General features: G+C 44.5%; 1 protein-coding gene across 1 annotated transcript in view; it reads right to left on the minus strand.

The window, feature by feature from the left end:
• Window positions 1-16,311, minus strand: part of dyl (transmembrane protein dusky-like) — a 51,994-nt gene that overhangs the window by 15,250 nt on the left and 20,433 nt on the right. Inside the window, exon 2 of the mRNA XM_071671061.1 lies at window positions 5,548-5,608. Within this exon, the coding sequence (XP_071527162.1) occupies window positions 5,548-5,601 (54 nt within the window). The 5' untranslated portion in view covers window positions 5,602-5,608. The remainder of the gene's footprint in view (window positions 1-5,547; window positions 5,609-16,311) is intronic.

The raw sequence follows: 16,311 nt of genomic DNA on the forward strand, positions 1-16,311 counted from the left end.
GACATGTTCAGTTCGAGGTAAATACACGCAAGCGGTCGACGGATGACGACATTTGCGCGGCCGGTGTTATGTGGAACCGTTGAAGTACAATTTTACCAGAATTATTTGTTTTTTCCCCTAACTAACGTCATATAGATGAACCATATCAATTCATATGAGTCTTAAAGTTACAGTAAACATTATATATAACCAAGTGACCCGGGCACTAAAGAATAGTAATATCTCTACATTTATCTATCATTCCTGCTATCTTTATCCCCTTGCTGTATCTACCATCTTGGCAAGCCTCGTTTGCAACATCCCTGAGTCCAATGTGAAGCGAGGAAAAGAAAAAAATTATCTTAACCAAAAGAAAAAAAAGAAAAAAAAATCATTTTATACACTATATTTTCAAGAATTAGATTTGGTTGCTACATCCACTCTGTCAGCGACTGAACCATCCATCCATCCATCCATCCATGCATTCATCCGTCAAATTGTCAGCGACTGAACCATCCATCCATCAAGTATGTATAATAATGTATAGACTGTGACAGCAGCTGTGGCAGCAGCAGCAGCTGGTAGGTGAGTGGGCGGAGTCAAGTGACGTATCTATGTTAGCGATTTCTATAAACGCTTCGTCATCATTCACAACTTTGTGGGCCAAAACAACGGAATTTTGCACTGCCAGCGTCCCTCCTTCCCCTGCTCCTCCAGGAACTCCCTCACCTCGACACAATTTCAAACCGTCTCGTAATTTTGTTGACTTTTAAGGGAAAATGGATTTTGTGTAACTTACTTCTAAGATTTTTTGTTGAATTAGTTCAAGTCCCCGTTCACACCAATTCGAAGTTCCTTAGATAAGTCATGAAAAAGTATCTAGAGATATTCTTATCTAAGATGAAAGATATCTGGGAATCTAGGGATGGAACTGCTCTATAATAACCGTAGGATTGATTAAGGAAAATTCTTGAGGGAAGGAACTCAAGTGACCATAGGAGATTTCAATGATACAAAAATAGTTATCTTACGTGAGTCGGTACCTGAGTTGCATGCAGGAAGCGGGTGGGGAAGCCATGGTGATGGGGTATCGATGGTGGAGTGGAGCCTAGCGGCTGTGGGTGTATGGTGTGTGGTAGGTAGGACGCTACAGATGGTCGAGTGTCTCCTAGCCTTGTGTACTCGCAACCCCTCCCCCAGCATCACCCATACAACTCCCACCCACCACAACTACGATAAAGCTCAATCCGCCTTACCATTAAGAGAATTTCCAACCATAAAATCAGCGCAAGAAGGAAAAAAAAATAGGTATATCATTCTGCAAAATAAGATCATTTGAATATGAGAATATTGATGACTAGAAATCAGAGAAACCCTTGGGGAAATATCGAAAACATCGGTAAAACTGACGAAACTCACGAATCACCTGCCTTATTCACGAATCATCAGACTGTCTTATACAACTCCGTGTCTACTGTGTTTACTATACAACACATCATTTCATTAGTACGATTTGACCAATACTTTCATGTTTATACCAACACGATTCTCAGTTACAAATACAAAAAACTGAAGATCTAACTGGTCATTAAGACTAGGATGATCACAACAGTTCGGACCCTTCAGGGTCTGTTTGTCTCGTATGGTGTTGGAGGCAACCCTAAAATCTCTAGGATTTTGAGTGCAACGCGCCCGATGGCTTGACCCCCCAGAGTTCATGACGGTACGACCCCTCGGTGTGATGGTCTGGCCTCTGACCTGATCCGTATGGGTTAGGTCAAAGGCCAGCAGGCCATCATATCCAAAGGCTGTAGTCATCGCGCTCAAGGATCGTACCGTTATTCTCAACGGGGGAAGAGAGAGAGAGAGAGAGAGAGAGAGAGAGAGAGAGAGAGAGAGAGAGAGAGAGAGAGAGAGAGAGAGAGAGATTCCGTGCGAGAATGAATGATGAAACGTCATAACTGTTCACGGTAGATATAAAAGCATACACACATATGTACACATACAGACATAGACATACATAGATATACGCAAACCCCTACACAAATATATACATATAAACAAGCTGATACAGACGCCCACAAACACTCACAAAAGCACACACGCACACACATACATGCATACAGCTATATACATAAGAGTAATCAATAGTAACACTAACCACATCAATGGTTGCTAACCTAGCAACAGTTGTCATCCCTTAACAGCAGACTCAATAGAACCTCAACCCGAACAAGAGTTGACCAGAGCATAACTCCACGAACCAGACCATGAACACCCGAGGTAAGTCGAGCAACGAACAGGAAAGGACCAAAGAACCATCGTGTGCCCTTAGGGACGCCGCTGCGGGAGGCCGGGGGTGCGCGCGCGCGCGCAGGCGCGAATGTGGGGGCAGCGGTAACCCGGACAGTTAGACCTCCACCACCAGATGGCCAAGCCACCAGCACCCACATCTTACCTCCCCCTTGGCTATTATATGCCTGTTATGTATTTATTTGTGCAATTATTGAAGCATGAGGACGGGACGGAGGGGGTGGGGGGAAGAATCGTCAAGTCCTCAGTCAGCCAGCCAGGCAGGCCGTTAAGACTGCTCAAGCAGCGGGATCGCCTGCAGGAGGAAGGTAACGTGGCCTACTCACCTTGCAGAGACACAGGAGTGAAATATGTTTACTGATTTTAAATGGAACATATTTTTTCCCTTTGCATTTCCTACAGATCTTCTGCTCTGTATGACACTAAGTAACATGGAGCAATAAATCCAAGTAAATTGAATATATATATATATATATATATATATATATATATATATATATATATATATATATATATATATATGGAGCTGGACCAAGCTTTAGGAGGACCTAATAAATACGGAACGTCCTCTGCAGTAATGTGGATGGAGCAGTAGGTAGTAAGGAGCCTCTCTCTCTCTCCCTCCCTCTAACACTGAGGAATTCTATTCATCGACTCTGACGCACTTTAACGGATCGTATTGTTGATCCCGTCAGCTCTCAAGAGGCTGGCTTCCCTATTAGACGTTGCCTGGTGAGTGTGGGCTTCCTTGCGGTCGAGAATGGACAATAATATGTGGTGAAGTGTTTCTACGTAATTCTCTGACACAACAGTTTTTCTTCTTGTTTTCTTATGTGATACAAGTTTCTTGAGAGAGATAGAGAACAGTAATGCTAGTTCTCGTACCAACTTCGTAACTAGTAAGACTACTAGTAATTTTGTAACTAACACAACTAAAAGCATCATAACTATACAAATAGTAGCACTGCAACTAGCAAATTATCATCCAAGACTTTCATATCTTCTGAAGAAGAAGAAGAAGAAGGAGCAACGTATAAACCAGTCTTGGTTCTGCTCTTGAAATGTAAGCCAAAATATGAGACTGTGTTAGTTAGGAAACAGTAGACGTCTGAGCCCACAGCTTATATAAGACTATCGTACATGGAGCATTTACATCACGTCTGCCTAGACAAGGACCGCTGCTGCACATGAAATTTATTCCTGTTACGAAAACAAGAACAATATTATAACTTAAGATAAAGCCCTAAAACACTGTAGCCTCTTAATGTAACGTTTGTGAATGATTTAGTAGAAACTCTTTTCTCTGTCCCTTTGCCCCTCATAAATCATTTACTATTCCTTCCCATTTATTCAAGTATAAACTAAATACAATAATTTGGCCTATAATTCCAAAACTACAAACGCCTATGATTCGCGATCGAATGATGGAAAGCGACTGTGATAATTCCTGTAGAGTTTTATTATAGGAGTAAGGTAAATGAACGTCAACATGACCGCAAAGGCGTCTGAGTGGAGAGGACCAAAGTGTAAACATGCCTTGGCCAGCGTCGGTAGGCCCAAGGGTACAAAGGAAGGGTCTGGGGGGAAAACTGTAAGAAAGAAAGTGAGAGAGAAAGAAATGGTATCACGAACACAAAGGTCCTCGTCCACAACATCGTGACCAAGGGGAACCCCTTAACATGAAGTGAAATTTGATCCCAACGTCCAGATAGGTTTTCTCACAGGAACACTTCATTCGTTAGCTTTCTCTACTCTTTTTTTTTTTTCTAATGTGGAACAGGATCTCTTTCTCTTTCTTTCTCCTCTCATGGATAGGCTCTCGTCAGAGGCAGCGAACCAACCAGGCGGGTGAGAGGCGGTCATTAAGCATCGTAGTAGAACTGAACGAGGTCATACGCGCAGAGCGAGCAGTGACGGACCTATGCTTTCAGTAAACTGACGTGGAGGCACATTGTTCTATCACTATCTATATCTGCTACGTCATACAATCATTTAAAAGTTTTTATCTTTAATTCTATACCTTCAAGAACGATCATACAGTTCTGCAACTATTTCCAAATACTAATCTTAACAATGTTTTCAAAACGTCATGGGTATAAACACTCTTAAATACTGCACCATCAAGGGATCTGAATACAACGGAAATAATCAAGAAGAGTTCGAGGTCTGTCTTCACGAGGTGAGACAATAGAACCCTTGCTCCACCCATCTGCCACAAGGACCCAGGGAGAAAGCTACACGCGTCTTCGCGACATTCTCTAAACCTCTACTAATAATCAACATCTCCCCAGCACACCCTAGGCCACCTTCCCTCCCTTCCCCATCACACAATAAGCCACCTCCCCCTCCCCCATACTTACAATGTAAGTAACTTTCCCCCACACTTACCTTATAAGTCACCTATCTCCCATCCCTTCACACTTACATTGTAACACACCTCCTCTTCTACATCCTAAGTTACTTATCTTCTCCCTTATCCAAGAAGCCATCTGCCTTCACCCTAGTCAGCAGACATCAACGACCCCAGCCTCCCGCCTTCGCGTCGGGCGGATGCTCCCAACACCGCCAGTGTCCGTCAGGACTTCGAAGTCTCGCGAAAAGCAAGAAGGGTCGAAGTTCACAAGGGCGACACCCATGGAATGCTGACGAAGGGAGAGTATGCATGTAGTACGTGGGTACTCTCCCTCCGCTGACATTCTGGGAGAGAGAGAGAGAGAGAGAGAGAGAGAGAGAGAGAGAGAGAGAGAGAGAGAGAGAGAGAGAGAGAGAGAGAGAGAGAGGGGGCGGATCATCACCCACCAGACACCCTCAGCATCAACAATGGGTTCCGGGTGACGAGTGAAAGTTTTCTCCCCGACACAGAGAGAGAGAGGCGATGGGTGTGACGTCACCACACATTCAGGAGGACCCGGATGTCATGGAAGGTCACAAGGAGGAGAAAATGAGAGGTTCCTCAGGTCTTCTCCAACACGCCCGGAGAAAGGAGGGCTCATAAGGTGTCCTGAAAGCTTTCTTTCAACCCTTCAACCTTCTCGACCGTAAACCTCTCATCAAACAGTTCGGTAAAATGAGGTAAAAACAACATATATATGTGGAGGCTGCAAGGAACACTGACGCCCCCATGTGACATGACAGAAGTATCTCCGTCCTCAGTGTGTGTGTGTGCGTGTGTGTGTGTGTGTAGTTGTGGAGAGTGTGGTGGTTCTCACCTGTGTGATGACTGTGGTTTTCACCGGTGTGATGACTGGTTCTTACCTGTGTGATGGCTGCAAGGCTGGCCAGCAGAAGGAACGCCCTGGTCGATATCATCTCGCTCCTGAGAAAGAAAAAATAATACGAGTCAGTTACTGAATCCTTCACACACACACACACAAACATCAACTTCCACTACGGGATATGGTAGTGCTTTCAGTCATAAAACTCCCCCACACATATCAAATTACGGGTACATGAGAGTTCAGGAAACTGTAAGCTGTTAATGTAAACATATATATTCACAAACATTTCATTATTTACGATGTTTGTAAAGTACGGTTATAACAGTACAGATGTTTGAGTTATCTAATACCTTACCAAACAAATTGCAACGGGTCATAAATTCACCTCACGCACAACATGTGCTCACCTCGTGGCTTTAGGTAAGTGTACAATGATAAGATATGTTTCCATGTACTAAGGAAATAATCATCACTTGGGTATAGTATAAACTATATTAGTTATTTTACATCATCAAGTTGTGAGCCGACTTTTTGGTCATACTCATATATACTCATATATATATACTCTATATATATATATATATATATATATATATATATATATATATATATATATATATATATATATATATATATATATCATTACTTGACAGAATTGAGTCGGAAGCGGTCAGACTTATCATTTTTCTCAGGTTAAGTTCCAAACTTGACCCCCTTGCCCTACGCCGCAATGTTGGTTCACATTCCCCTCTTCTATAGGTATCATTTTGGTTTTTGTTCCCGAAGGCTGACTGCTTGCGTGCCCGCACCACTTGCTAGACCAAGGAAAGCTGCTGCGTCACATGATTACTGTGGGGCCGCTGGCAACTCGAAGATGAGCCGTTTTGATAACTGTGTCTTTCCCTACACGTAGAATTTTTGGAACTCGCTACCCTCTCATGTCCTTACAGATAACTAAAACCTGGCGCATTTTGAGGCAAGTTTTTCATTTCCTCCAAAATTCGTAATTTCTTGTCTGTTCTTGTTTCCATGCCACTAACCTGAAGAGACACAAGAACTTTCGTGAACCCAGCAACACCGACGCTAGCAGACGGCACCTCAGAGCTGGAGCCAACAGCAGATGTACTCCCTCTCCCTCGCCCCTCAGGATTTACAGCCTGACAGGCGCAGAGGTGAAGTAACAGCTGGAGCAGCACACACAGCTGTAGCGCTATACACAGTAGCAACAGCAACAGGTGGTGGCGGCACCAGCCTCCCTCCCTCCCCCTTGATCATGACCCGTCACGCTCCACAGCAGTACAAACCTCCCAAACGTCGTCCCTTCCACCGCCACCGACTTTCTCCGCAGACACATCCTACGACAGCCTCACACACACACAGTCTCTGTGCCTCACGCTGGTGACTTCCAGAGAATCACCCCTTGATACACACACACACACACACACACACACACACACACACCAACCAACCAAATCAACCACCTCCTCAGCCACCGGATCATACCTCACCACACGGAAGAAGAACCAACAGGAATGATGCCTTACAGCCAAGGTCACGCATGATGGTGGCTTTCCAAATGAAGGAAAAGGCTAGAACGGAGTGCTGTCCTCATTGGCTGGACCACAGTAGTTACACTGTTCTCACAACTTAGTGGGCTAAAAAACTGTATATATATATATATATATATATATATATATATATATATATATATATATATATATATATATATATATATATATATATATAAGCATTTTAGAGTCTCTATTGAATCACATTCCTTGAGTCGCTAAAGACCTGTCAACATGTTACACTGCCGAAAATCGTGTCTTAGAACACTTCTGATCTACGAATTCGTCAAAATGATCGTTTCAAATCTACGAACTCTTCAAACGAATCCTTCAGTTCTACGAATTTCCTAAACGAACTCATTAGATTTACCACCGCCTCCAACGAACCCTTTAGGTCTACGAACCCATCAGTTATACGAACTCCTCAAACGAAGCCTTCAGTTCTACAGACTACTAAAAAATAACAAAGACCTATATAAGTAAACCCTTGAAATATAATCATCAGAACTTTCCGTTTGTCTGGCAGACAGCTGCACAAACACACACACACACACACACACACATAGGGCCGACCGTCCCCTTCAACCTACTGCTTCGACAGATCTCCATTGGTCGTGTGATCGAAGTTGCGGGTAACTGTGAACGGAAAATAATTCTCCGCGCTAACTGCAAACAGAAAGACGAAACCACTCAGTCCTCCGGCGACCACTAAACCGTTCAATCTCAACTCCTGCCCTTTGTCAGTTAGGACATTGATGGCAGTTTAACCCATTCGTGAACTCTGCCGTGCCTATTATGACTGACTCTTGTCCAATTTCTCCACCATAGTTGTATCATGTTAAGACCTAATTACAATGACTTTCGTGTCTAATGACAGTTAGTATGTAAAGTTCTATTACAGCTTTGTTAATACCCTATTACAGTTAACCCGTCAGGACTCAATTGCACCTATGCTAATAAGTGTTTATCCCTGGGGATAGGGGAGAAAGAATACTTCCCACGTATTCCCTGCGTGTCGTAGAAGGAACAGAAGGGGGCCAATGAGGATTTTCCCTCTAAGGCTGGGTCATCTAATTCGGGAAGTGGTGGATATGTATGAAAAAAATATATACGAGAAAATACAGACTGCTTTTCACCCCAAACAAAATTATTGGATGTAGCACAAAGAACGGTTTGTGGACGAACAAGCAGACGGAGGTGGAGCGCGGGGAGGACATCTGGCGAGTGTAGCCAGCACCGCCACACACGCAACACCACCACAAGAACTGTGGAGAAAGCAAGACGGGGACGACCACAGACAGGAAGACAGATATATATATATATATATATATATATATATATATATATATATATATATATATATATAAAGATAGATAAGGAGAAAGACAGATATAGACACAGATAGATAAAAAACAGACAAATAGATAAGACATTAAGACAATATGTTCGTGAACTGAATCCGTGGGTTGAAGTATTGGCGAAAGAAGGCAATAGATTCTGGTTCATGGAGAAACATCCCAGAAGACATTATGAGAGGATGACGGTATTATAATCAAAGTTCTCCCTCTCTTTTTTAAAAGCTCTTTTCTCCGTGCTTCTCTCCCTCAGGAGAACCAGGGATACACATGAATGATATCTAGGTTCTTTGAATTGCTTTTTCCGAACGCGTGAATGAGCGTAGCGCCAAATTTGGTGGTGTGATCAAATCCTTACAGCTCGCTGTACGTGAGGGAGACCACTGGTGTGTGTGTGTGTGTGTGTGTGTGTGTGTGTGTGGAGAAAGCGACCTGTGGCGACGTGATCGATACCTGATACCTGTGGTGACCTGGGGACGTTGGTAATACCAGGTCATGCAAGACGGTTCTCCTGGGTGGTACATACCCACACAACACAGATGATGGGGGTCGGGAAAACGAGAGAAAGGTGGATGATGTATAGGAGTGTGTGGTCTTAACCTCAGCACAGACGCGTCCATGACAGATATATCGTCGATCTTCTAAGACATTTCAGTAGCAGATGTGAGACGCCATCTCGAAACACAAGTAACACTTATTACTGAAGGCTTTCATCTCAAAGATGCACGAGTTGTGAATAACTCAAAAGCGCTGCTGTGTCGAGGTGACATCTTCAGTAGAGGTGAGGGACATTTTCACCAGCGCGTGACCCAAGCTGTGCATCTTAGTGGGGACATGACCGAAATGTAAAGTCGTTCCGGCAACGACTAATGCGGAAACAAAGGTTCAGTATCGCTACCTATTGCTTATTACACACGAAACGACATACCCAAATATGTGAATATCATCTCAAACGCGACTTCTTATTACGACCAATGCATAATTTCGTGGCTGTAGCCTCTTTCGTCTTCATCACGAAGCTGATGATATACACAACGCTGTGTAAAAGATAGTGTAAATATGTGGACGGTAAAAAAAAGTCGTGAATCAGTTCTTCAGATTTGTAAGCAGGTTTGGCTTTACTGTTATTCTCTGTTGCAGTTATGCGAGCGAGGGAGGCATCCTCACTCGTTGCCAGCTGACGCCACGGCATCTGTAACTGCGTGTCCGTATGTCCAACCTGTACCTGTGTCAACCATGTGTTTCATCCTGTAAGTCCAACATGTACCTATGTCCCCCTTGATTGTCCAGATTATGTACATGAGCGTCCACGCCTAGTGCGTCCACTTACATGGGTCTATTCTGTTCATTCCGTGTGTCTTATCATGGATAGAAATTGCTGACTTGCAAACACACAGGTCCCGAGGGTATAACAGAGGTCATGGGGGTGTAGTAGAGGTCCTGAGAGTGTAGCAGAGATCCTAAGAGTGTAGTCGAGGTCATGAGGGTGTAGTAGAAGTCCTGGAAGGGTAAGAGAGGTCCTGGGAGTGTAGTAGAGGTCATGTGAGTGTAGTAGAGGTCCTGAGAGTGTAGGAAAAGCACCCACGGTGCTGAGCCCTGGAGGCAATGATGGCTTCGGTCCGCTAGACCTGTATACTGGGGAGGTCGACGGAGTCCGCTGGCCAACTGCTCCACTCTGGGGAAATGACTCCACTCTAATGCTTGCTAGTTGTGGTCGCTGTGGTCGGTGTGCGCCGAAGCCATGATGTGTGTTGCGTCGGGGGACGAATACTGTCGTCCACGGACAGCCAGCACGACCAAGTCCCGTGCCAGATGGACGCTTCAGGCGAAGGACAGGCAGCGAACGAGTTGACCTTTTAGACTAAGGTCACACGTGTTCCCATAGCACTTTTCCTCTCTGACCACCGTTCAGGACGACCATGGAACGAGCTCACCCTCTAGACCAAGGGAAGGACGAAATCCTCGACAAGAATCGGCTTTAAAGGCATTCCAACACCATTAAAGTAGCGAGAACCTTCTATCTGCTCTAACTTGGTGAATTTTAGGCAGTTTTGGGAATGTTCAGACCCTGATACCCTAACTGTGATGTACACATACATAAGTACAAAAGACATGGAGCTCTGGGAAACCTTCTTAATAATAAAAAAAGAAATAATAATAATAATAATAATAACGATAATAATAATTATAATAATGATTATAATAAAAATAATAGTAATGATAACAATAATAACAGTAATGATATATCGATGATAATAATAAGTAATAATAATAATAATAATAATGATAATAATAATAATAATATAATAATAATAATAATGATAATAATGATAATGATAATAATTGTTATTACTAATATAATCATGATCATCCTCACGTGTGTATTATTATTACAATAATCTTGATTATGTTTAGCACCAGCTGCCACAGCGGTCCACCAGCTGTTCCAGCGGCGCACCGCAAGATAATGCGAGACGCCTAACCTGGCTGGGGTAACAAGTAACGGAAAAGCTTTAACGAAACCATCCAGACCAACCGAGCGAGCCAGGCGGCCCTATCGCTGCCTTGGTGCCGTCTGGTTTGTTGCTACTGCCCCTTTCCCTCCACCCGCCTCCCTGGTCCTCTATCCATCAACATTCAAGTGAGCAAACTAAGTGATAAGACTCTTTTCTTATAAGTTATACAGAGACATGCAGGCGGAACTTATAATAAAGTGGTGACCTAATACCTTAAGCTACCGTTTTCTGTGCAGTGGTCTACGCCTCATACCGAAGCAGCCACAGTCGATGTCATGTTATCTGGGTCTTAAAGGATGAATCTAGAATGGTTCTGCCCAATCATACATACGTAATGCATTACTGATACACAATTTCTCATAGTCTTATTCACTTAAAGAAATACAATACCCATTATGTATGTGATTACTTGAATCTTGCTCGGTTGTAATTCAATTAAGTTCTTGTTAGTCGAATGTCCCTTGATATTTCTTGCTTTGTTATAATCTACGTAAACTTAATGTTGAGGTAAGGATGATCAATATCAATTTTCCAAGTTCAGATCTTGAGGTCGTGCCATTTGTTAACACGAGCCTCCGTCTTGGGATGAATAATGTCATGCAAGACCAGTACGAGTCGACGTATTGGGCAAGACGGGGCGCTCCATGAGTTCAAGGGAAGTGGAGAGGCGGTGAGAATACCTGGTTAGGGTGGGTGGAGCAGGGGGAGGGTGGTGGTGAGTCAGACAGATGATAGTTTAGAGTAGATGAAGAGGTAGGATAACAAGTTTGAGGAGATATTGTTTATGAAGACAATGGATGATAGGGGAGGGATGGTGTACAGAGATGGTGACAGGGTGGATAAGGTGACAGGGGTACGAGCACATAGATGGGTTAGGGCAAGTGGCACAGGTAAGGCAAGGGTAGGATAGCCTCGTCCCACACAGGAGCAAGAACCATGGGAGTACAGGAGGTGGGTAGGGTAGCACAGGGCGCCTCTGGCCTGGTGACCCCAACACACCTAGTAAACTGTAGCGCGGCAGCCGCCATGACCCTCCCCCGGAAACAATTTTTGTTGTTTATTGCAAAAAAAATATGAACACTTACAAATCTATGTTTATTCCAATCGTTACTAACCCTCCAATATCATTCATCATCAGCTGCAATAGTTTATAAGCTAAAACATACTCTGTCTATCGTAAGAGTAAATAATGATTAAGAGAAGTAAGTTGCGATGTTGGGAAGCAATATTTGGCAACTCAAGGACGTTTCTGTGTTCCCGTGACCTGCCGCTAGAGGCGCCACCCACCCACCCAGCGGCCGGCCGACCACCGTCAATTTACTGAATGGCTCTGTGATCTTCCGGCCCTTCTGTTTCCTCGCCTGGTGCACGGCGCTTTAGGGCATGGAGGAGGAGGAGGAGGTGGCGGTATGGGAGGAAGCCAGCGATGTTATACAGGTGCACGGAAAGATGGGGGTCATGGTAGTTTCATGGTATGGGAGAGGAGTCGAGGTTGTTTTCGGTGAGGTTCATGGTAATGAGGTGGTATGGGAGAGACGAGGGGAGTTATGGTTGTTAGGTGGCACGGAAGTAAGGTTCATTGTGGTACGGTAATAGGCATTGAGGAAAACACAGAGTTAGCCAAAACGACACCAGTTTCTTCCCTCCTGACCTTAATACCACAACATGGCTGTTCTTCGACACACTCATCGTTTGCCAGCGTCGATGTCTCTTGTTTTTCTGCTTCAGTTACCAACCTGATAATGGCAGATAAGTGGGCACTTATCTCCCCATCATCTTCCCACCTACTCCTTCCAGTCTGCATACACCCACACCTCTCCTCGACCATGGCATACACGAGCAGATATAATAGTCTCCCTGAGTTCCTCTCTCCTCCTCGTAATCTCCACCCAGGATCTCCATACTATTTTTCTTTTAAGATCCAGCAGCACAACGCCAGGAGGTCATCAGAGGTCAGAGGAGGTCAGTTGGTTACCTTCCGTGACCTGTTATGACCCCCTCTCTGCCCAGTCTTCACCCACTCCTTCACGTAAATTACATTTACTTATAATTCATCGTCTCGGTTTTTACGACAGTGTTACCAGAACACTAAGAAAGATCACCTCACACTATTTGAGTCCTAAGTCTTGCGGTCTTCGCAGCCACATACGCCATGGTAGTCACACTTCGTACATATCATATGAACATTTCCACCTTGCCAGTAGCCGCTGCTTCCGACACGTATAATTGACACAGCACTTTCTCAAGCGTGGAGGAACATCATGAAATCTGATATTATGACACGTACAGGTGTGGCAGGATGGCACGTGCAGTTGTCATGAGGTTTCACGTAATTTTCTGACCCAATATTGTTTTTATCACGCCAGTTTTGTCATGCGTGCTAAGTTGTTATCATCAGACACAAGTCTCTCATAAAGTCCCTTAATATATTCTCCCGCGTACGATACGACGCGGGCCACCAGCGGTTTATGACACGCGCGCTAGTGTCATACGGTTCACGCTGTTTCTGACACACTCAGGTAATGCCATGGGGGTTTCCGGCATTGTTTCAGACACGCACCGGTGTGTCATTCCGCTCCAACGCTCCTCCTAGCATACCCAAGCACTGCCATAGACCAACCATGCAGTATGGGGCACTATATCGCAACCCTCACAGCACTCGGTCTGGCCTCCACAGACATGTCACTTGGGTGACGCACGCGACCTGGTACCCCTAGACAGGAAGGTGGGAGAGGGCGAGGGAGGAGGGAGGAAGGGGAGGGGGGTCACAGGCCGCTGGAGTTCGGCGAGTCAGGAGGAGGAGGAGGAGGGGAGGGGGGTGATGGGGCCAGGGCGCTCCGTTCCCAGGGCCAAGCGTAGCGAAGCGTCACCCCGGACAACTTCCCCTACACACGGGGAGATGGCACAACCACATCTCTCTCTCTCTCTCTCTCTCTCTCTCTCTCTCTCTCTCTCTCTCTCTCTCTCTCTCTCTCTCTCTCTCTCTCTCTCTCTCTCTCTCTCTCTTCACTAGTATAGTAATTCTATCGAGAAACAAGCGAAGTACGAGGTCACACCACCACTTATGTACTCACCACACCTCACGTCACCACCAGATGCTAGGGGCAGAACCACTAACCTGTGAATAAAGAGAAAATAATGATGATTTCTGACAGTGAAATGGTGTTAAGGGTTGAGTTATTTGATTATCTTTGATGCTATCATTCCCTATCTACACACACACACACACACACACACACACACACACACACACACACAAACAAACACAAACAGTGGGAGTTTCCTAACGTGTTTATAAAATGTTGGTTCCAGCAATACAGGAGAAAATATGTTGCAAATATGAACAATTTAAGGTTGAGGAAATGGTCCCAGTTTTTTTCCACATGTTTCGTGTGGCCTTAACCACCTAAACATGCTTAGCTCCTCACTAACAGCCATCGTGTGGTTTCAGAGACGAGAAACTAGACTTCCATCACAACAAGAAAGGTGGGCAATGGTGCTTATGGTCGATGGTGAAGACTGTGACATTACTGGCCAACACCATCACAGTGGACCCGCCTGTTCCTGTACATGCCTGACGAACGGATCCCACGCGCCAACACTCCGCCACACACAACACAACAACCGTACTGACAATAACAGTAGAATTGCGATAACACCAGCGTCCTGCGAGACATGGAGTGACAGCAGGTCTTCCTGATAAGATGATATGGTTCCCACGTTAACCAGGACGACGCCACCTTCCTCCACCGTCGCCGTTCACGTCTCTCCACCATGACAAGCAAAGCCCCTCACGCACGACAGTAGCACAGCGCATGATGGCTCGCATCACAATTATTATCACCACATCTTTGCACGTATATATATATATATATATATATATATATATATATATATATATATATATATATATATATATATAGGTAAGATGATATATATATATATATATATATATATATATATATATATATATATATATATATATATATATATATATATATTGAGGTAAGATGATATAACATCCTTCAAACATCCTCGTATTTAATACATTGTTTCAGCGACACTCACTCCGCCAAGCGATTCAAAGCCTTCATTCATGAGCGCGATGGTCATGCAAGGTCAAGGTAAGAGACAGAGGCAGAGGCTAACCAGCGTCACTGCCGTCGCCCCGCTGACCCCCATTCATCGCGGCCATGGCCAAGGACAGCTAACGGCCCGCCCCGCCCCGCCCCGCCCCGCCGTGCGGAGCCTAGCACAGGATACGCTCCGCCATGATTGTTTACATTTCCTGTTGAAGAATCCTTAAGAGATTTTCTTTTCTTCTGTCAATAAAGATACTTTATATTAATGATAAGATCGTTTACCTGTATTGTTTGAAGACAACGAGTGTCAGAGGTTTGTAAAATTATAGTTTTATTCTTGATAAATGGAAGCTTCGCTTTCAATTGTCATTCTCTCACTCACATCTCCCTCACCCCTCCTCACCCCCGTCCGAACCAGTACTGACAACCCGGATGTCCCCCCATTTCCAGACTTTACAACCAGTTTCATTAACTTTAATACTCTGACGTTATTCTATGACTGATTTTCCACTTAGGATACACCAGAATGGAGAACTCAAAATGGGTGACGCGTATATAAAAAAAAAAAAAGGAAAATCAATTTTACATTAGTTTCCCTTGGCGTTTGAGTCCACCATTATCTCCATTCTGTATAACGGTTTATTCTTTGTGAAGCGTTTAAACCCTGGGTACACGTGTGATTTAAGTTCCACGAAGGTACTAAACCTCATAACTTGCTGTCGGTTCCAGGAGCTGACCTAGCGTCGATGGTACAACTTGTTACCTACCAGTTTTTAACTTCTCCAAGTTATTGTTCTTCATCTGAAGCCAACCACAGTGGACGGTAAGCTCCTGGTCACACCTGTCTAACTGTCAATTTCTCTTGCTCTCAACTCTTCCCGCTCCTGCGAGTGAGAGACCCAGCACACAGCTTACCTACCTACTCTCCCCAACTTACCCCCCCCAACTCAAATCTCACCATCCAACTTTGCCTAGTCCATTAAACTGTTACGTTCCGCGTCCTGTGTTTAGCCTTTACGACACCCATTACAGTCTCCCGCCGTCGGAGTACCTCATAACCGCTGCTATACCCTTCCTAGATGCTGTGCAGGTGTGTAGAGGTGATGTCTTCGTATCTCTGCTTACACCAGATTACAGTGCTGTGTCCCACAATCATGACATGTCTTGTCAAATTTACTGTCCCTCCTGTGCAACTATTTCTGCCCCACTCTGCTGTCCACTATCTCTCTGCTGCCCACTGCCCCACTCTGTTGCCCACTGCTCCGCTCTGCTGCACACTG

Source organism: Panulirus ornatus, chromosome 16 (genome assembly GCF_036320965.1).
Source record: "Panulirus ornatus isolate Po-2019 chromosome 16, ASM3632096v1, whole genome shotgun sequence".
Taxonomy (NCBI): Eukaryota; Metazoa; Arthropoda; class Malacostraca; order Decapoda; family Palinuridae; genus Panulirus; species Panulirus ornatus.